The sequence below is a fragment of the Daphnia pulex genome, chromosome 6 (genome assembly GCF_021134715.1).
Source record: "Daphnia pulex isolate KAP4 chromosome 6, ASM2113471v1".
NCBI lineage: Eukaryota > Metazoa > Arthropoda > Branchiopoda > Diplostraca > Daphniidae > Daphnia > Daphnia pulex.
Window position 1 is genome coordinate 4,478,961 of NC_060022.1, and position 20,347 is coordinate 4,499,307.

Sequence of the window (20,347 nt, forward strand, 5' to 3'; positions counted from 1 at the left end):
TTTAGGAGGGGATCTTCGGTTGCACGATCAAAACAACCAATCACCGCGTGATTGGGCTACCATGCAGCCACATTCTGAAAGCCGACTGGCCACTCTTTCATTGATTGAACACTTCCGTGAAGCGTCGATGAAAAACAACGTAGTGAATGTTTTCGATTCTGGAGTTGCGGAATTAAACAATAGTTCTACTTCTCGGGTGCAGCCTGCTACAGTGAAATTTCCGACAATGTTGCGGAATACACTTGCTGCGATAGGTTTGGTGCGTAGCGAAAACTGCGAATTTATTGGACCTTTAGGCAACGTTAAAGGCACTGGGTTCGGCAAGGTAAATTATCATTTTTAGTCAAGATCCTTCGAAGTTTATAAACATCAAAACCAATTTCTTAGATTCTGTACGGGCGCGGAGAGAGCGCAGCTGCACTTTGGCCAGTTCCATTGATTAGCGAGTCAGAAATAAGTGATCCCGACGACGATGCATATGGTGCGAAAGCAGATCTTAATGGTTATCTACCGCGAGGTATTGCTTACAGATCCGGTCCGACGACTGAAATGATATCTAGACGCTGGCTTGAAACTCCCGTTACTATTCGGCGTATGAAAGACGATCAACCTCCTGATCTGTTATTTGAAGAGCTTCATAGCATGAGCCGGTTGAGGCATCCAGGTAAAATTTTCTCAAAAAATTTTTATAGAATCTTAATTTATTTTAATCTATTGTGTTGTAAATAGGACTGTTGATGTTGATGGGAGTTAATGCAACCCAAAATTGGCAGAGCGTGCAACTTGTATACGAGCCTATTTACCGTGGCTCTCTACACCATCGACTCCATATAATGGGATCTACCATTCCGCTGATTAAACGACTGCTTGTATTGCAGCAGATTTGTGATGCCTTGCTGTTTCTTCACTCTAAGGAGTTGTTACATTGCAGTGTTTCATCGCATGCCGTACATTTAGTATCCACTAGCCGAGCCAAGTTAGGATGCTTGGAGACTTTGAATGAATATAAAGATCTATCAAACAGGTATGACATGGGTTTATTTTAACATGTAACTATCACTATTTAATTTTAATTTTGTCTTGAAGAGCTTATCGGAATATTCCATCTTCACACTGGGAATGGATGGCTCCTTGGCTTGCACCGGAATGTGCCCGCGGAGAGTTTGCCTCCCCCCTCTCTGACGTCTATTCCTTTTGCTGTCTGGTGTGGGAGACGTGCTCAGAGAAAATACCTTGGTCGCATCTCGATTCAAAAGAAATCAATCGAATGTGGCAAAAGGAGAGTTGCAACAATCCAAGAATGCTTCCGCTTGGGTCGGCTATCCCTCGTCATATTACGAGTTTTCTCAAACTGGGCCTTCAACCGGAATTGAGTGAACGACGAGAAATAGATTTGAAGGAAATCTATATGATGCTTCGTCTTCAGGCGGCTGCAGTGTCTCACTCGCAGCAGAAAGAAGTTTACCAAAAGTCAGGCCCACCGCCAGTTAGAATGAATTGTCTGACTCCCGTTCCACCAACCTTCACTCACTCTCAGATCCAACCCAAACACGGATGGAAGGCAGTCAAGAACTTTAAGAAAAGAAGGGCGCCACCGCCGCCACCACCTCCCCTTCCACCTCCTCCTCCGGGGCAGCAACAAATTTTGGAAGTGTCGAATGATTCCTTGGATGACTGCAACGCCGAAATTAATCAGTCAACACCGTAAGTCACCATTTGTTTAAATCTTAAGAATTCCAATCTCCGCGTTCTGGCAATTTTGTGAATATTAAGTTTGAATCTCGCGCGCTCTTGTTACTGATCGATTTTTTAAAAATCGACTATTACGTTTACACGCCAACTCTTACATTACAATTTTATTTTAAAAATCACTGTTATTAGTCAACTAATTCTTGCCAATTTTGACAAGGGTTATTACAGCTTTTATGTTTAATTTTTTCCTCGGTTTCCCTAAACAAAATAAGCTTAACTTGTGTTTCTCATATCTCGCTGCAAGAAGAGCAAGCTCCTCCTACTTTTCGTTTTCTCTTTATTAAATTTTTCTTTCCATTTTCCTAGTAACTTTATAGTAAAAAAAGAACCCAAAAGACAACTTTTCATATGTGATTTCAAAATTTGCCAAATAGTTTTGTTTTTTTAAGTTACGCTTTCAAGTGTAAAAGTAAAAAAAGTCATTTCGACGAGGAAGGGGTCCTGTGTTGATGTAGTCAACTAAGAACTTGCCTCTGCTTACTTTAGGAACGAGATTGTTCAAACCGAAGTCCAGACTGAGTGCAATGGACATTTGCAGCAAACGATATTCTGTACTCCCAACCCCAGTGGCGGTGATCAGTAAGTTAGCAACACAAACATAATTTTATTACATAGAACAATTTAATCTGGATCATTGTCATTTTCGATTATTTTTGTTTCCTTTCTTTCAGATTTAGTTATTTACCAATGCCACAACAGCGAAACGTTCGAACTACGAATAACTCAGAAATTGCAATAAAGCCGGCGAGTCACACAACTGAACGGCATTCAACCTATTGTCAGATGTCTCACCCAGATCGAAACACGTCGACTTATCATACACCACCTAGTCATCGGGCAACAGTGGCACAGTCAGCAAAGATTTATCGTGAACCGTCTGAATTTGAAACTTGGCGCACCAAGATCGACAAGGTATTCCACTTGCCTTGAATATATAAAGAATTCACGTTATATTTTATCTTTGTGTTTTAAAGAAAACCGAAGATGATAATGCAGCTGAAGAGTCGACGGTGGATGTTCATCCTTCATCAACCTCAACGCCGAGGCATCAGCATGGAGTAACATTTTTGGCTTGCAGTTCAGGTTTGGAAGACCCCGAAATCGGTTGCCGATCAGATGATATTGGAGGGGCCAAGCCTAAGCGATCGCTCAAGTTTCTTTCCAATGGAAACCACCCCCATGCATCGCAAGTTCCGAGTTTTTTCACCATGGCTAAACCAAGTAAAGAAGTTGTTGCATCCCTTGCAGCCATCTTCAACGACAAAGCCGCCAGCAACAGAACCCCCTCAGTTCCCCAACGAAAATCGACTTATACACCTGAAAAGTTAAAACGTGACTGAAGCTCATGTTCATCGGTAAAATCATTCTATCGAATATTCACTCCATATCAATAACTTGAGTTATTCGTATCATAATCTAAAAGTTGGTTTTCCGCATGTCTATTTCATCAATGTAATTGAACTCAGAAATTTCGCGACATTTGTTTAGTTCACAGATACTCATTTTCTGTTGTGTTCTTGCTATCGTCTAACTTTACTTGAACTTTCTAAAGACGTGCTTTGACCATCCATTGAAATTCTACAAGTTTTTGTATCGAAATTATTTTAGAACTAATTAATAAACAAACAGTATAACATAACAGAATTTATAAAAATGTTGATTTAGCCTTGATTTAGATTTCGTCAATTTTGTATTGGGCGCGTTTTTGTTCAGTGCGAGTCTGACAAGTTTGTTATTGCTGTTCAGCAACAACCTTCGGCGTCTGCGTAGTTTGGTGTTCTGCTTCTGCCCACATTGCACATAGTTCTGATCATAATTTTTGAATTTAGAGAAATATTAGTCCAAAAATAGTTGAATCAAAGTTAAGAGACGTCAATCCTTGACAATGGATTTTCAAAATCGAGTTGGTGGTAAAACGGGAGGTGGTGGTGTAGCATCATGGTCGGAATCAAACAGAGATCGACGTGAGCGTCTGAGACAGTTGGCCCTCGAAACCATTGATCTCAATAAGGACCCATATTTTATGAAGAATCATTTGGGTATTTTGAACAACCATAGAATTTTCAACACAACATTTTATTTTAATCTTGTTTAATTAAGGTACCTATGAGTGTAAACTGTGTTTGACGCTACACAACAACGAGGGAAGTTACCTAGCTCACACCCAAGGAAAGAAACATCAAAGTAATTTGGCTAGAAGAGCTGCCAAAGATGCTAAAGATTCCCCCATTCAGGTATTATAATTTGTTCCGTTTTGTTTCTAGTTTAACAATAATTGAGTAATTTTTCTCTGTAGCCATCATTGGAAAAGGCACGTGTAGACATCAGGAAGTTTGTGAAGATTGGCAGGCCAGGTTACAGAGTCACAAAGCAGCGTGATCCAAACTCCGGTCACCAGAGCATGCTTTTCCAAGTTGACTATCCAGGTAAAATTTGATGTCCAAGTGAATTGTTAACTTTTGTATTAGTTTGCATATGTATTTTGTACCTATGAATTATTATTAAGGCATCTACTAAATGGCACATTCTTTTTACCTGTAATACAGAAATCGCTGAAGGAGTTGCACCTAAACATAGATTCATGTCAGCCTATGAGCAGCGTATTGAACCTCCAGATCGTCGTTGGCAGTATCTTTTGTTTGCTGCAGAACCATATGAAACAATCGCTTTCAAAGTAAGTTTAGATAGAGTCATTTAAGTTTTTTTTTAGTTTTCGTCGATTTTTCATTTGTTCCATTCTTTATTTCAGATTCCTTCTCGAGAGGTAGACAAGAGCGAAGGCAAATTTTGGACTCACTGGAACAAAGACGCTAGACAATTCTTTCTTCAATTCTCCTTCAAACTGGATGGCCGCAAACCTTCCATGGCTCCTCCACCTCCTCCGCCCGGAATTCCGCGTCCGCCAGCCAATTTACCCCCTCCACCAGGAGTCATGGGCATGGCTCCACCACCTCCACCTCGACAAATGTACAATTTTATGGGCTAAGTTCTTGTTTTAATAACCAACCAGTCTTCTCCATTTACTCCTACGAGACCCACACACTGGGTGAAAATACAAATGTTTGTCTCCCAGACGACAAGTTTATCTTTTCGTATTGTAGATGGCGGTTGAGTCCTCATGTACACCGGACGGCCTGAGCGACTTATTCATTATTTATTTTGCCACAGTAGATTTTGTGCGAGTTACATTTTCTAACTTCAACAAACAGCTCTTAGCCGGAAAAAAATGGCTATCGACATCTACGCACTGCCCACACTTTGTTCATCACCCAAAATAACGAAAACGGAAATCTGATTGCCAAATAATCTGTTTTTTTTTCTCTCGGAGTGATGGGTCAGCTTTTTGGCCGGGTTATCGGGGCCGATCATCTTCAAGGCGATAAAAGTTTCGGGCCGCCCTTTGTGGGGGGGAGAAGGGTCACTGGCTTTTTTTTTTCCCCGGCGACGGAAAAAAGAGAGAGGAAGAAAAAAGATTAAAGAAGTTTTAGAAGGTTTAGGTTTTCCCCGTTAAAAATGATGAAACCTTGTCAGTTAAGAAGAAAGAAAGTAGTTGCAAGATAAGGACGACGGGCTATACACAAGGTATTTGTCCACCTTCACTTTGCTTTCGGGCCCAGAGTCGCAAGCCCGGTGCTGCTGCTGCTGGTGTCTACAGCCTACAGATGAGGGGGGGGGGGATTTCTTTTTATCACGTCTGTTAATGTTTTCTTAGCTCCGCACGACACACGGGCAAAAGATGCGAGGGAAAATTGTTGACTGTTGGGCGCCAGTGGACGTCTTTTTTCTTCTTCTCTTTCGTTTCTTATCGGAACCTTAAAAAGGGCCTCCTCCATTCATGAACGCGCTAAGAGATAAGCCTAAATAGTGTTGAGGGGCGCAGTACACGGACACACGCCAACTCTCGAGGAGGATTCAACATCTCAACTTGAGACATTGCGTCGTTCCGCCCCTCTCTCTCTCTCCCAATGTAGTAGAAAAATAAAAACCAAATTTCCCCACCCCCATTTGCTCTTTGATTTGTTCCATATGGAATATTATTAGCCGGCTCCCGCACGATCTTGCATGTATTCCCCTACTTATAATAATGTTTCTTTCATTCCATTACACCTGCCGTGCATAAGTATATTTTTGATGGACGGAAACGCAATCGTGGCGTTATCCCAGTGCTGCCTTCGTCACGTAGTTGAGAAATTCTACGCCAGTATAGTTATGGGTTGGACAGAAATTTAAAAAAAGCCTTGATTTGTTTATCTTTATAGATTGAAGCATTTTCTTTTAATGGCCGAAAGTGTTCAAGTTGATTGGAAAGGCTTACGGGGACAAGCCCTAATACAACACACACAACGCGTAATAGCACGCGCCGTTTATTCCCCTCGCCCGTCAATCCTTTTAATGATCTTGTCCCGCTATCCGCACGATCAAAAGTGTTTGAGGCCTCGGCCTCGTCGCGGGATTTTTATCCGTGGACACGCGCGCGCGTCAAACTGTCAGAAAGTGGCTGGCCAAGTCGCTTTAGCTCTGACCCGCTCTTTTGTGTTGTGTTGCGTAGAGAGACGGGAATATCTGCATGGCATCATCATCATCATCTATAAAAAGCCCATCGAAGGCCTTTTGGTCTCTTAACGGTCACCAAAACGACAACAACATTAACAACAACAACAACCGAAGAAAAGAAACGAAGCTGCCAGCCCAGCAGACACAGCACACACGGCCGCGGATCAGCCGCGAAAGGATTATTAGCTGGAGAAGATGGGAGCCCTGCGGTACTAATTCCGTTTATCTCTGGAGAATAATCAATGAGTAGAAAGTCTCTCTCTCGTATGTCTTTGCGTATATTTACAGTATAAATCTATCTATTTATTGGATGCATATAAAATGCATAGATACATATAAACGTGTGCTGTGCGTAATATCGGTGATGCTGGCGCCCCATCTTGAACAGGGGGGTCTGCACGGCAAACAGCCGATAGTCTGAGACGTAGAAGCCGAAGGACAGTCTCAGCCGAGACTCTAAGCGCTGGGCTATATTGCCCAGCTTCTAGAGGAGGTGTACAAACCTCAGCTAGCTCCAACGCCAACACACACACACAAGTGTAAAGAGTCCGAGAAAGAGCCGGGTGGTGGGAGGAGAGATGAGAGATGAAAGAGAGAGAGAGAGAGGGAGTCTCTCAACTCTGTCTGTGCTGTGTGCTGCTGGCAAAAGGCAAAAGGCGAACGCGGTAGACAAGTGGCGCTTAGTTTGAAGTCTGCCGCCCGTCACGATACACACCGCCCAGTTCTCTCTCTCTCTCTCGTCGTTCCTTATTTTAGGCTTTTGGCTTGTCTCTGATACGACCCCAGCGGGATGATCATGTTGTACCGGAATTCTCCAACTTCTACTACCATCAAACTCGACAGTCTGCCAACCGTGTGAAACCAAAGCGAAATCTTTGACAGACAAGTGGTGCATAGGACAACAATTTTCTGCTAAAACTTGGTTGAAAGTGAAATTTTAAATCGTTTCCGTTTGAAAAACCGAATTTTATTTCGTTACGTCATCGAGAATGTCGGCCTACGACAACGTGTTCCAACGTCCGACGTCGCTGTTCTTCGCGTCCAGCAACAAGTTCCATCACCACAACAACAACATGAACGGCATGTTGAGCAGCAGCAGTCCCGTCAACGGTGGCGTCGGTGGTAATAACGGCCACAGCAACATGATGATCGGCGCCGCCAGCCTGTTGAGCAACGGCGGCGTCAACAATCTGATGAACGACGTGTTCGCCGACGAGCAAGAAGATCAGATCGTGCCCGACTGCTCGGTGGCCCCCAAATTGGACTTGTCGCCGATGAACGAGCCCTGGGTCAGCGGAGTCGTGTCCAGCGACAGCAACTGCGGATCTCACGGCTTCCTCACCACCGCCGTCCACCTGAGTCTCCAAGAGGTCAGTCCTATTATTTTTTAAAAAAGTCGCCCATTCATTCATTTCATTCATTCATTCATTGAAACCGCGCCTAGTCCCATTCATTCTGGTTTTACTCTTTTCTCTCTGCTCGCGGTAATACTACGCGCGCACAATAACGGCCCAGTGCCTGCTGGACGACGGGATTAGAAGTAGGTCGCTGCCGGCCAATGGTCAATGCCATGTTTTCTCTCAATAATCTCTTTGAGACGCCGAAGAAACGAGCTTTGAAATTTAGAAAAGAGAGAGAGAGATGGTTGCAACTTTCAGGGCGGTCGAATTTTTTTTTGAAACTTTCGTGAATTTTCAAAAAGGGAATCAAACAAATTGCAATGACGTCGGTCGGTTCTATTTCTAAATTTATCGCGAGATGAATTCGATACGGTGCACACAGCACACACAGAGTGTAGTCCGCGCTGTTATATAGCTGATAAGATTTTTTGGGAAAAATTTTTTTTTGTGACTCTGCATGTGTTTGTGTGTGTGTGTGTTTACTATTTTTCGGTTTACTCGTGAAAATTTACGACGATTGCCCGTCTTTGGACTTGGACTCAAAGTTCGCCCTGTCGGATTCAAAGATAAAAAAAAAAGGCCCCACCACCACCACCACCACATAAGAACTTAAGAGGAACAGGAACAACCGGCGAGAATAAAAAAGACGGAAAAATATATATGAACATTTTTATTTCGTTATTTATCTCTCTTATATATCTTTTTCTCACTCTCTCTCTCTCGCGGGATATAGTTGCGTGATATCTTATAGCGCGCGCTGGCTGCAGCAATTCCCCCCTACAGAGATTATGTTGATATTGCACGATGAAAAGTTGCGAGCACGTCCGTTATATATATTTATTTCGTCTTATACATGTTTACAAGATGGAAAAAAACAAATCTGAAGAGAATAAAACAACGAAACAAAATTTTTGTTTTTTCTTTTTTCTTCGTCCTGCTGGACTCTTGTTGGGGGGAAAAAAGAGAAGAAGGAGGGGGGTCCCCTGATCGAATGTCCCAACTCCATGTGCGAGCATGTGCGGGCGTGCGTAATGTCTCGCTCAAGTGCGTTGTGTAGACATTTTGTTGTCGGAACGATGACGGGCTGCCCTGCTCTACGAGATTCCTCCTTTTCTTATGTGTGTGCTGTGGTGGACTGGTGTGTGTGTGTGTGTGTGTGTTATGTGTGTGAAATGTTATGACACGGAAAAAAACTCTTTCGCTCGGGAAAAAGTCATAAACATCCCGCCCTGGCGGTCCCGTATAGCACCAACGTTATGCCATCAAAAGAAAAAAAAATCTCAAAAGGAAATGAAAAAAAAAAGACAAAAATTCTCTTGTCCCGCTGTGGTTGCTGTTTGCTGTTGTTGTCCGTTCAACAACAACAACAACAGAGCGTAATTCTTTTGAAAGAAAAAGAAAAATTGTTCGAGGGTAGAAATGTAATCCCAAAATAAATTTCGTTATAAATGTTTTAGATATTGCGTAGATAGCCAATATAGTTTGCAGTAGCCAAGTCTTTTCTGTTGATCTCATTCTTCGATTCCAGACCTCCAGCCAATATTTTCTGTCTGTCTGTCTGCGGGAAAAAAACTTTTACACAACTGCAAAAAGTCGGAGGAATTTATATCCAAGAAACAAAACAAAAAACAAAAAAAAAGAACAATCGATTTTTTTGTTGGGTTCTTATTTATTGATATCCGGCGCGATAAGAAAGATTAGCCATCAAGTTGGCCAATTACCATTATTATTGATCACCGCTGTGTTGCTCTTGCGCGCTGCTTTTTATCTAGCTTGTAATGTAATAACAATGCATTTGGCTTGTTCCCCTTCTTCTTTTTGGCTTTTTCTTATTCGGAAATGATTTGAACTTGGTCAATCCACTTGTTGGCCGCCTCCCGTCATCAACTATATACACATTTATAACAAGAGAAAGAGATAGGAATGTCTTATTGTACAACGGGACAAAAAAAAAATAATAATCCGTTCAGATTATATCCCGAAATCAGGAAAAGAAAAAGAAAACGGACGAATCAAGAGAGAGAAAGAGAGAGCGCGGTAATAGTACAAGCGGGACCCCAAAGAGAAGGGACAGAAGAAAAAAAAAAAATCAAATCCCGAGGACAAGATGGCCGCGTTCGTATGACTCGATGAAACGTGAAACTTGAAGAAAAAAGGGGCTATGTGGTAGTGGTGGTTGTCTGTTGAGACTTATACATACCCTCGGGTTATATTGGCTCTTTTATCGACTCACGCTCTCTCTCTCCCGAAAAAAAAAACTCCCCATGCACCGCGCCACCAATAAACAACACAGCGAGATGCGAGAAAGACCAACAACAACAACGGCGAATAGAACGAAACGGGCAGAAGAACAAGTCTTTTTTTTTCCCGACTGCGCTGGCCTATACTTTTATAACTATTATAAATATCGCCTTTTTTTCTTTCGTTTGGTTCTTTTCGTGCCTTCCAGCACCGCCATCATCAACGGCAGTCCGGGTGAAATCGTCTCTTTATGTAGAAGAATTTCGTCTAGAGAATTGATGAGGAACATTTCATTCAGAACGCACGCGTGTGTGTATAGTGAGTGTGTCAAAACAGGTGGGACCGGGTCTGGGATTTCAACCAAACAACTTTTTGTTTCTTTTTCAAACCATTTCATCGTTGAATTATCAATGAAATGCGAGAAACACCAAACTAGAAATTTCGGTTGCAGCAATTTCAAAAAAGTATTGCGTAATAGTAGTTGGGAAAAAAAATCCAGATTTTCCAGATTTGAATAGAAGTAGGCGGAGATACCAATAATCATCTGTGAGCTAGCATGTAGCGCAAAGTATATACTTATATCGTATGATATTGCCTTCGACATTTTTGTAGACAAGTAGTAATAATATACACCACCACCAGCAGCTAGACACTTGCTGATGGTTGGAATGTGCCTTCCATCTAGGGAGGGAATGGGGGGTGGTGTTATACTCTTCACTCGACTCGCATCCCGGGGGTCACGCTCAAGTCACAGCACACAGACACACTCTCTCAAGTGCTGGGGGAAATGATGATGTCAGCGCCCAGCCACTTCATTGAAAGCCGATAGCTCTACACACAGTTAACAGAGTGTACAGACAGCATGTCTTAGAAGGTATACATCTACGGAGCTCATACTTGTTGCTGGATCCAAGCGGATATGAAGCGGATCCATTCAGTGGGTACAAGTGAAGAAGAGGCGGGCCTATATACGTAGGAGAGTGGCCAGAAATGTCCGTCAGCGCTGCGCTGGTTGATTCTTTTTTTTAAAAAGGGAATAGATCAGTTTCCCATGATCACTTAGAAATCCATTGAACGAAACCATCGAGTTTGGGGTGTGAAATGCTGAGGGGGAAGGAGGAGCTGGAAGAGGCGTGAAGGAGGCAAATAGGTCACAGCCCCAACTATGTTGACTTGTTCTCTGTCTGTGCCAAGTCATTGCCAAGGGAGAGAAAAAGAATGTTGTAGAAGAAGAAGAGCCATTTGCGGCCATTTCCGACTGGCGTGATGAAACGATGCCATTATTTCAAGTGATAATGGCATCGGATATCCTCCTCCCCCCCACTCTCTTGTTGTCCTCCCAATTGCGCAGCTGATTGATAAATAATCTCTTCATTTATAATTCTTTTCCGGCTAATCAGGGATGCGATTTGGATGCCTATCTGCTCAGCAAGCTGGACTGGCCCCAGCAGCAGCAACAACATCCATTGCAGCAGCACCACCAGTCCGGCGGGCCCATGCCGGTCAACACGGCCACGGCCGTCGCCAACCTGCCGACGTCGGCGTCGTCGGTCGGCAGTAGCCATCCGGACGGCGACGACATGATGGGACTGATGGAGTCGGCCCTCAAGGCCCGTCGGGAAAGCGCCTCGCAGATCGACGAATTCTTCGAGGAGGCCGTCGACGACGGCGGACGCGGACTTCTGATGGGACTGGCCGAGCGGTTCTCGTCGCTGGCCGAAAGCCGAGACTGGGACGACATCACGACCAGTCTCAGTAAAATCGATCCCGACAACGCCGAGATGCTGGAACTGGGACAGCAAGCGGCGGCGTCGGCGGCGTCGGCCAGTGGCAAAGTGAAAATCGAACCGAGGGACGACCATCCGATGGAGAATTTCGGACACGGTCGATCGGTTCATTGCGATTCGTCTTCCTTCCATCACCATCACCACCATCCGGCGACGTCGTCCGTGATGACACCCACGTCCTCTTCTTCTTCTTCTTCGTCTTCTTCTTCTTCTTCTTCCTCGGCGTCGGCGGCGACTGGTAACAAAGGATCCCTCAATCATCATTGCATCCAACGGTTCAACTACTCCAACGGATTTCTGCCGCCCACGCCGCCCAGCTCGGATCCCGGCTCGCCCAGTCAGGACTCGCCGCACCGAAGCAAACCACCCCCGCCGCCTTATTCGACCCTGCTCGGACGCAGCACCAAGCAGCCGTCATCGTCATCATCATCATCATCTTCTTCGTCATCCTCTTCTTCTTCTTCTTCTTCGTCATCCTCTTCCAGCAGCTCATCACAAGAAACCGACAAACCGCCCACAAGTAAATTTTTTTTGTTTTTTCAAATACTTTCACCAACTGTTTTGAATTCATTTTTTTCAAATTTCTAATTTTTCCCGCTTCTATTTATTTATTTGGTCTTCGTCTGCTGCTTTCAAACAGTCAAATACAATCGACGCAACAACCCCGAATTGGAGAAACGAAGGATTCATCACTGTGATTTCCCCGGCTGCACCAAAGTCTACACCAAGAGCTCACACCTCAAAGCCCATCAAAGAATCCACACAGGTTAGTTTGATTTATAAATCTATTATATAATTCGTTCTATAGCTGCCGAGTTAAATTAAAATCTAGCTAGGCTACGTACACAATACAAGTTGTTGTATGTATAGAGTTAGAGAGTATATGATATTATTCAGGCATATCCTATGTTATGTACGTTGGTGGTAGTATTAAATGTCTCTCGCTGCGTGTGTATATTTATAACCTCGACTGGGTTCTTCACATATGGTAATGGAAGAGTATATTGTACGTACGAAGAGAGATATGCTATTCGCCGAAGAGAGTGTCTCAGTGGCTATCGATCAAGTCCGAGAGGGACCCCCAATATGGGAAAACTCGATTCATTTTCTTCCGTCTGACTCCTACTACTCCTTTTTTTGTTTTGTTTTCTTGATTTTCTTATAGACTTTGAAAATTCCACTTGGAAATCATTTTCTACATCCCTCCGTTTTGGGTTTCCTTCGAAATTCCATTTTTGCATTTTGACATCATTATTATGGTTTCATTCAATAATGCGCTTTCAACATATTTGTTTATGCATGTAGTAGTAAATATACTGGGGTATAGATACCAGACAGATAGGCTCGCCTATAGAAAAGGAATACCAACAGTTAGATAGAAAACCTGTGTGCTATAGACATGATGAACTACTAGTCATATTTTTTGTTTTTGTTCCCATTTTGATTCGACAAATAATAACTTTCTCTCTTCTATTTCTTTTTTGTTTTGTGTGTGGTTCGGTTGTGTTGTCGTTTCGACAGGTGAGAAACCGTACCGCTGCCATTGGCCCGAGTGTCAGTGGCGTTTCGCCCGATCGGACGAGCTCACCCGTCACTACCGGAAACACACGGGCGCTAAACCCTTCCGCTGCAAGGTCTGCGAGCGCTGCTTCGCCCGCTCCGATCATCTCGCCCTCCACATGAAACGTCACCTACCCAAAGGCTCCAAATGCTAAAAAACAAAAGAATAACGACTACTGTACTGTACTCTCGTACACACTATAATGAGGTTTCGGTTGTTGTCGGTCGTCGATCACTTAATCATCACATCATTTGATTATCACCACCACCTGAATGAACCAAATAGTAGCAACGAAAAGAAAAACACAAAAGCCAACGATTATTTCCACATTTTTTCGACGAAACAATCGAGACTGCGAGGACATTTTTTAAAAACCCGACGCCTTAAATTTCGTTACATCTTCATCATTTCATTTCTCGAGTTGTATAGAAATCAACTCGCGATTTCTCTGTGTGTTTGTATTAACTATATATTATATCCAGCGGATCTTGTGTTGCATCTTTGTTTGTATACTCTCTCTCTCATATCCTGGCGTGTGAAACGTCCATACGGCTTTGGCACAAAGAACCAACTCAACCAAAACGCGGCGCTAGCCAAAATAATCATATAAAATAATACGACGAATTAAAAAAAAAAAAAAAAGAGAGAAAAAACGCGCACACATTAGAATAATCATTTTTCTTTCTTCTTCATTTTGTCGAATGGAAATTTTTTGTTTTTTTGTTTTTGTTTTTGGTCAACCCAAAGAAGAAAGAAAAACTGCCGTGTGCTGCAACGAAAAAAAAGAAATGCGCATTTCCTGTATACGTCTCCATCATCTCTATACATCTTTTGACTATGACATTAGCGTGTACAATAATCACCGGCCATATATACAAGATTTGTCCCTTTCTTTTTTTCTTATTCAATGTATATGCATCGTAATGTCTTCTTTTTCTCGACTTACATACATTTTCTCCTTTTACGAAATGTGCTGTATAAACCAAACGACAAGCTCCTTCGGCACGCCATATTCCAGTAATGTTTTTCCCCTTTCAAAATCGGTCGTGTTTTATTTTTCTTTTTTGACCTGTTTATTCCCTGTGTCTCACTGTGGTGCTTATAAATGACTCTGTTATTTTGTCATTTCCATTTCGACATTTATTCCTAGACAACAGCAACAACAACAACGTCAACCAAAATGAAATAGATTTCAACGCGTATAGGCCCAAGTCGTGTGTTACATAATCAATACCATACAATTGCTCTATCCTTTTTTAGAATTATGATGATTTCTTTTCTTCGGTATTATTATATAACACTGAAGAAAAGAACTGCTCACTTGCTCCGGCAGCCTTCTCGTCTCAGTTCAACTCACGACAAAACTCTTTCATCCATAAATGCATGAAACTTTTGAATCTTCCGCGCGCGCTTTTTTCAAATTCAACCAAAAATTCGGACCATTTTTTCTTCTCTTCTCCTAAAAGAAACACCTGGACATTTTTTTTTTCGTAATCTTTAATGTTGTTGTTGTTGTTGTTGTTGTCGGTGCGCGCGCGCTGGTGACATCACGCACGAAACGAAAACGACCCTGATCCTTATTTGAGGCTCTTTCACGATTACCACCACCATTTCTCTATGCCCATGTACGGCTGATTTTTTGTTATCGACCTTTGTATTCCCCCCTTTAATGACGTCCTTCTCTCGTCTTATTTTCTCCTCGGTTTGTATTAAAAAAAATTTGATTTCCCTTTTTTGTTAAAAAAAAATTGAAAAAAGAAAAACCCAAAATGTCTGATGTGATGATGCGAGTACGCGCGTTTTTATTTTCCAATTGGGGCGAAAAAATAATTCTCTGAATTTCTGATTTTGTTTTCTAATTCTGTGAAACGCCTGCAAATATTCTGAAATATGTGCCAATAATATTTTTGTGTGTATGTCCCCCCTGTTTACTTTTTGACACTATATTGGTCGCACTGGCAAATCAGTTTGTGCCGTGTTACAATCTCCACAGTTCCCAGTTGCCTATTACACACAACTACTACCTAAACTAGTATAACTATACATATACACCTATCCTACTCACACCAATCAAGTATATATACATACATGACACACAAACGCAATATTCCTTTCTCTCTCTTTTTCTCTTTTTTTTACTCGGACAAAAAGAAACAAAACAAAATAAAAAATACCAATAAAACAAATTTTTCAATAATAACAACCTGTATTTTTGTTTTTGTTTTCTATACTCTATCACATCTTTCTATCCACACTACGTCACGCGTCTGGCCAAAAAAAACAACAACAACAACTTATCGATATACATATTATACATATACATTTATACTTTTGACACGTACCAATAAATAACAAACAACGCTTTGATTGATTTTCTTGTCGTTCAATTGATTCTCCGCGCAGATGTTTTTTTCAATTTTTGAATTTTCGCGCTAAATAAATCAATAATTTTAAGAACGTAGTTATCGGGAAATTTCAAATTTCCATAGTTTAGTTATTACATAGTAAGTTGATACTGCACACAATAGGAGAAAATGAATAGAACAAGTGACGGTATGAAACGAACTTTTCTCTTATACAAAAATGGCCGTCTCACTCTTCCGACGAAAAAGGCCATACACTTATTCCTTTTCTTTCTCTGTGTGTGTACATACAGATATGAATGTTTATCTTATTATTCTTCGGTTGGAGGATAATAATCGAGGAATGTGCTGGCGTACCCGCCAACAACAATTCCACCGTCGTCGGTCGTCCGTCGCTTGGCGCATCGAGCACCATTACATCTTCATCTTCCAGTCTCACACAAGCCGAGGGTATGAGGCGGGAGAGAATGTATACATTCATTTTTCCCCGAATGGGTAAAAGAAGAAGAAAAGGCAAAGCACACACGCGTCTATATAAAATGCCTGGCGATCAAAGACGAACGCGTCAAGTCGAGTTGGTCGATAGGAGAATCGCGTGGTGCTGGTGCCGATGCCGAGAGATTTTTAACTGCGGGAAAATCACATTTTTCCTTTCATCATCATCTCGGTGTATATACGCGCATAGAAAGGCTGATAATATAACACACAACACTGGGGGTATATCATCGGCCGGGATATGTATATATCCACGTCGAGTGGGAGTACACGATGACGGACAACCGAAATGTGTGTGCGCCTACCTCTTTTCTATTCTTCTTGGCGTTTCGGTTTCCATCTTGGGTGATGGACACAACGGATAGCGTTCTATTCCTTTGTCGTCCCTATTGTGAATCTTTTATATATAAGAGACTGCCTCTTCTTCGGTTCTTATAGGCTCTACACACGGAGCTGTGCACGCGTCTAATTATTCACAAGAGCCTGTCAAGTTGGACGCTGCGAGATTTTTGAATGGCCGGGGCCTAGAGACCGTACCGTATAGCACCGACGAATAAGAAAAGAAAAGAAAGAGAGAGACAAATATTCGGCCGGATGCGTGATTGAAAATTCGGCATCGGTAATTCTAACCAGCGGGGTATATTGTGCGTTGTACATCCATCTATACACGAGAAAAAGCGCAGTAAATTTTTTCGAATTTTTTTTCTTTTTCTTTTTTTTTCTTCAATGGGCCATTGGCGTATTGAGATGGAGGTTCTGCAGCAAATAAATGTATGCACATATACACACAGACGGGGGGGGGGAATATAAAATGAAAGGGGCTCGATTATGGTAATGAATTCGGTCATCGTTGGAGATAGCCAAAAGTTATCCGGCGGGGTAATATTGCGCAACAGGGAAACCTCTCTCTGCCGTATGTGTGTCTCCGACGACCGATTTCCTCGAGACGTTGGTTCGTCGGTCAACCTGTTGTCGCCGTCGTGAAAAAATAAACGGAACCGGCGCCGAGCGTCTCCTTGTAACGGATGTATTAAAACGCGCTGAAAGATATGGCAGGCTACGAAAAATAATAAAAGAACAACGGCCTAAACGACGACGACGACACTTGAGGGCCGCATACGTAAGTCGTCTCATCTTCATATTACGCCAGCAATAAAATTGGGAAAAAGAAAATAAATTTATGCAGTCAAATATTCTTCCTTTATTATAATAACCAAATGCGCGCAAAAATGTTTTTTATCTTGACGAGGTTGTCGAAGAGATTTCGGAATATCTCCCGCAATGTACAAAAAGTTGGGCTTGAATTTGAACATGCATTTGCGGTCATGAGTGCATAGTTACATAATGGGGGCCACTCCTTTTATCGGAGTGAAAAGTCTGCCAGCAGTCTCTAAAATGCTGTTGTACTTGTCTACCTTTTTAGCGCTACCAAACGATAAGGAAACGGCGGATGGGCGGGCATGTCGACATGCTTCAGGTGTCGACCCAAAACTAGAAGAAGAAACAAAACGAAATGAACCAATAAAAGCCCTGCAGTAATAAAAATGTAAATGAGATTATTAATTATTAAAAAAGAAAACCTTTTTCTGTCTTTTATCTTTTCGAAGCGGATTTCCGGCTCCGCAGAGAAAAGAAATATAAAATTATCTTATCCACGTATGAAAGGAGAGAGAGAGGAGACCATAAGGAAAAAAAAAAGTTTCGTGAAAAAAAAAAACTCATCTCTCCGGAAGTGTTTAAAAATATAAAAAGAGCCAATGAGAAATCTCCGTCGTCGTTGGGCCGGTCATAGTTTGTGTGTGTGTCGTACCCACACAGTCAATGTGTAATAAATATCTCTACTACTCCTCCGTGTGCGGGGGTGGTTGTATGTGACTTCTATACGGCACACGCAAGTAATAATAAGGAGGATGTATCTTTTTAAAAAGTCGTAGAGAAGAAGAAGAAGAAGAAGATGGTGTCTATGTGATAATGCAGCAGGAAGTACCCCAGTGTCGTGGCCCAAAAGCCAAGAAGAAGAAGAAGAAGCTGCTGCTTTGAGTTGATGGCTATACCATGCCGGTCATTTGCATCGGGTGCGGGACTGTATACGGGAAAGAAAACGAGAAAAGAAGAAGAAGAAGAAGAGAAAGATGGCAAGTAGGAAGAAGAAGAAGAAGAGAAGCGCTCCAAGGTTAAAAGTTCAAGTCACGCAGCATCGGCAGGCGACTGCTGCAGCTGTATCAGCAGCCCAACAATAACAGCATCACCCGCCTAGCAGCAAACGGGAAAAAAAGTCCAGAAATTCACGTCTGGCCGTCTCCCTCGAGACGGGAGGAAATGAGAGACAAACGGACAGGGTCATCAGTAAATACGCAGGCCTATTGGTATATGGAAAGGAATATATAAGGCCAGTCGGGCCATTATATTTCCAATTTTATTGAAATTACCGCACAACAAGAGGAGAATTATTTAAAAGACACACGCAGAAATATAAATATCTGTCCTTGATCATTTCTTCTTATTCTTTCTCTCCTTCTCTTGTTCGTTTTTGTTTTTTCTCGTTTTTCCAGCGATTCATCTCTTCATCATCGTCGTCTTCTGAGATGTGTACAGCGGGGATCCGCGCGTCCAAGGTGAGCATATCTATATAGTCCCGCACCCTCACCTTTTTCCTGCCCTTCCTAGACTCTCTCATCTTCTTGTGTTGTTGTTGTACAACAACAACACCAAAACCGTTTAGCTCGTTTAATATCCTGGACAAAAAGAAAAAAAGAGTTGCGCGCGCGCCGTCGTTGCGGTTCATCATCCGCCGGCTCGGCAAAAATAGGATCCGATTCGTTATGCTGATGCGCGTTCTTCTTCCGCTTATGTGGAAGACTGTTGTTGCGGGAGTCCCTCTATCTACATATTGGATTAATCCCTGTGTGGCTCACCTCGTTCACAATTGTTTTCTTTTTCTATATTCTTATTTTTCTCTCCTGAGCGCGTGCCTGCCCAACACTCACGGATCTGTGGGTTCTCTCTCTCATTCATAAAAATAGAACCCAACTAAAAAACAACCGCCATCTCCTCCTCCTCCTCCCAATCTTTTATCTTTACCTTTTTTTTTCAAGGATACGCGTGCATATAGCTTTTTTCCCGAACACGCAAACCACGGCGAACCGCCCAGCCAGCGAAACTTTTAACACAAGTTGCGCGCGCATGGCGAAATGTCTAATCATGAAAAAGAATATTTTTTGTTTTCTTTTTCTTTTTGGTTTGTTTGAAGGAAAAGAAGAAGAAGAAGAAGAAGGAGAAGAGGAAATAAAAATAAATACCTGTCTGATGTGTGTGTGTGTGTTGTTGCTGTGTGTGGCATTCCTTATATCGCCCATTCATTCAGGCCAAGAGAGGAGGAGAGAGATGCCTCGGGCTCTATACTCACATGCGCTGTTGTATATATACACTCGCCATCATCTCATTTGCATCGCCAAATTTAGGCGTGATTTCATCAAGACCCCCTGGGCATCGGAAGAAGGAGGAGAGAAGAAAGAGGGAAAAAAAAACACATAGAACATGAGAAGAAGAAGAAGAAGAAGAAGAAAAATGTTGGATCACAAATATTATAAAGAAGATATATAAATAAAGATGCATTTCTTTTTCATTTCATTCATCATTTTTACTCACTTTTTCTTCTCGCACTCGCTCGAATTATAAAAAACATGTACGAAAAAATCTCTCGGCGCCAACACGCAAAACCGCCAAATGAATCAAGCGATTTGAAGAGAAATGCGCCGTGAAATAGTCCGAATTTAAAAAGATTTGTGCTTTTATTTAATAAATGATTTAGCCTCTATAACCTATATCGGTTTCATATAGGCTGATGACCGACTGGCGATGGTTTTCATTAGCTTCGCCTCCAGTGACAACCTGTTTATAACAATAGGGTTGGTGCATGAATAAGGGATTCCTATGAAAAAAATCTCGTTAGAATCAGTTTTTCACGCTGATTCTCACGGTATTTTTTTTTATATTTAAAATAATAATTTCCGGGACCCTAGACTATAAGGACCGGCCCTGGACGGGCTAAAATTTACTAGTACATGGCTACATGATACATGTGTGATATGTGATTTGATCAACGGTGACCACACATATAATATTACAATCTCTCATTTACTCGAATCGATTTATTTTTCCATTCCCCCTGAGTGTTTGGCGACAGCGGCGAAT

The 20,347-nt window shown here is 42.2% G+C and overlaps 4 protein-coding genes across 4 annotated transcripts; all 4 read left to right on the forward strand.

The window, feature by feature from the left end:
* Positions 1–10: 10 nt before the first annotated feature.
* LOC124196158 (inactive serine/threonine-protein kinase TEX14-like) lies at positions 11–2,335 on the forward strand. Its single transcript, XM_046590971.1, has 5 exons — positions 11–325; positions 388–664; positions 730–1,024; positions 1,087–1,704; positions 2,239–2,335. Exons 1-5 carry the CDS (start codon positions 62–64, stop codon positions 2,333–2,335), a joined length of 1,551 nt encoding a protein of 516 aa, XP_046446927.1. The 5' UTR covers positions 11–61.
* A 21-nt stretch (positions 2,336–2,356) lies between these two features.
* Positions 2,357–3,391, forward strand: LOC124195944. Its single transcript, XM_046590637.1, has 2 exons — positions 2,357–2,664; positions 2,727–3,391. The coding sequence occupies exons 1-2, from the start codon at positions 2,440–2,442 to the stop codon at positions 3,090–3,092; spliced, it is 591 nt and encodes a 196-aa protein (XP_046446593.1). The 5' UTR covers positions 2,357–2,439; the 3' UTR covers positions 3,093–3,391.
* A 106-nt stretch (positions 3,392–3,497) lies between these two features.
* On the forward strand, positions 3,498–4,822 carry LOC124195945 (splicing factor 3A subunit 2-like). The gene is made up of 5 exons (XM_046590638.1): positions 3,498–3,791; positions 3,853–3,986; positions 4,049–4,178; positions 4,299–4,426; positions 4,502–4,822. The coding sequence occupies exons 1-5, from the start codon at positions 3,638–3,640 to the stop codon at positions 4,736–4,738; spliced, it is 783 nt and encodes a 260-aa protein (XP_046446594.1). The 5' UTR covers positions 3,498–3,637; the 3' UTR covers positions 4,739–4,822.
* A 1,929-nt stretch (positions 4,823–6,751) lies between these two features.
* LOC124195946 (dendritic arbor reduction protein 1-like) lies at positions 6,752–15,662 on the forward strand. Its single transcript, XM_046590639.1, has 4 exons — positions 6,752–7,676; positions 11,348–12,254; positions 12,375–12,500; positions 13,256–15,662. The coding sequence occupies exons 1-4, from the start codon at positions 7,296–7,298 to the stop codon at positions 13,447–13,449; spliced, it is 1,608 nt and encodes a 535-aa protein (XP_046446595.1). The 5' UTR covers positions 6,752–7,295; the 3' UTR covers positions 13,450–15,662.
* Positions 15,663–20,347: the final 4,685 nt, after the last annotated feature.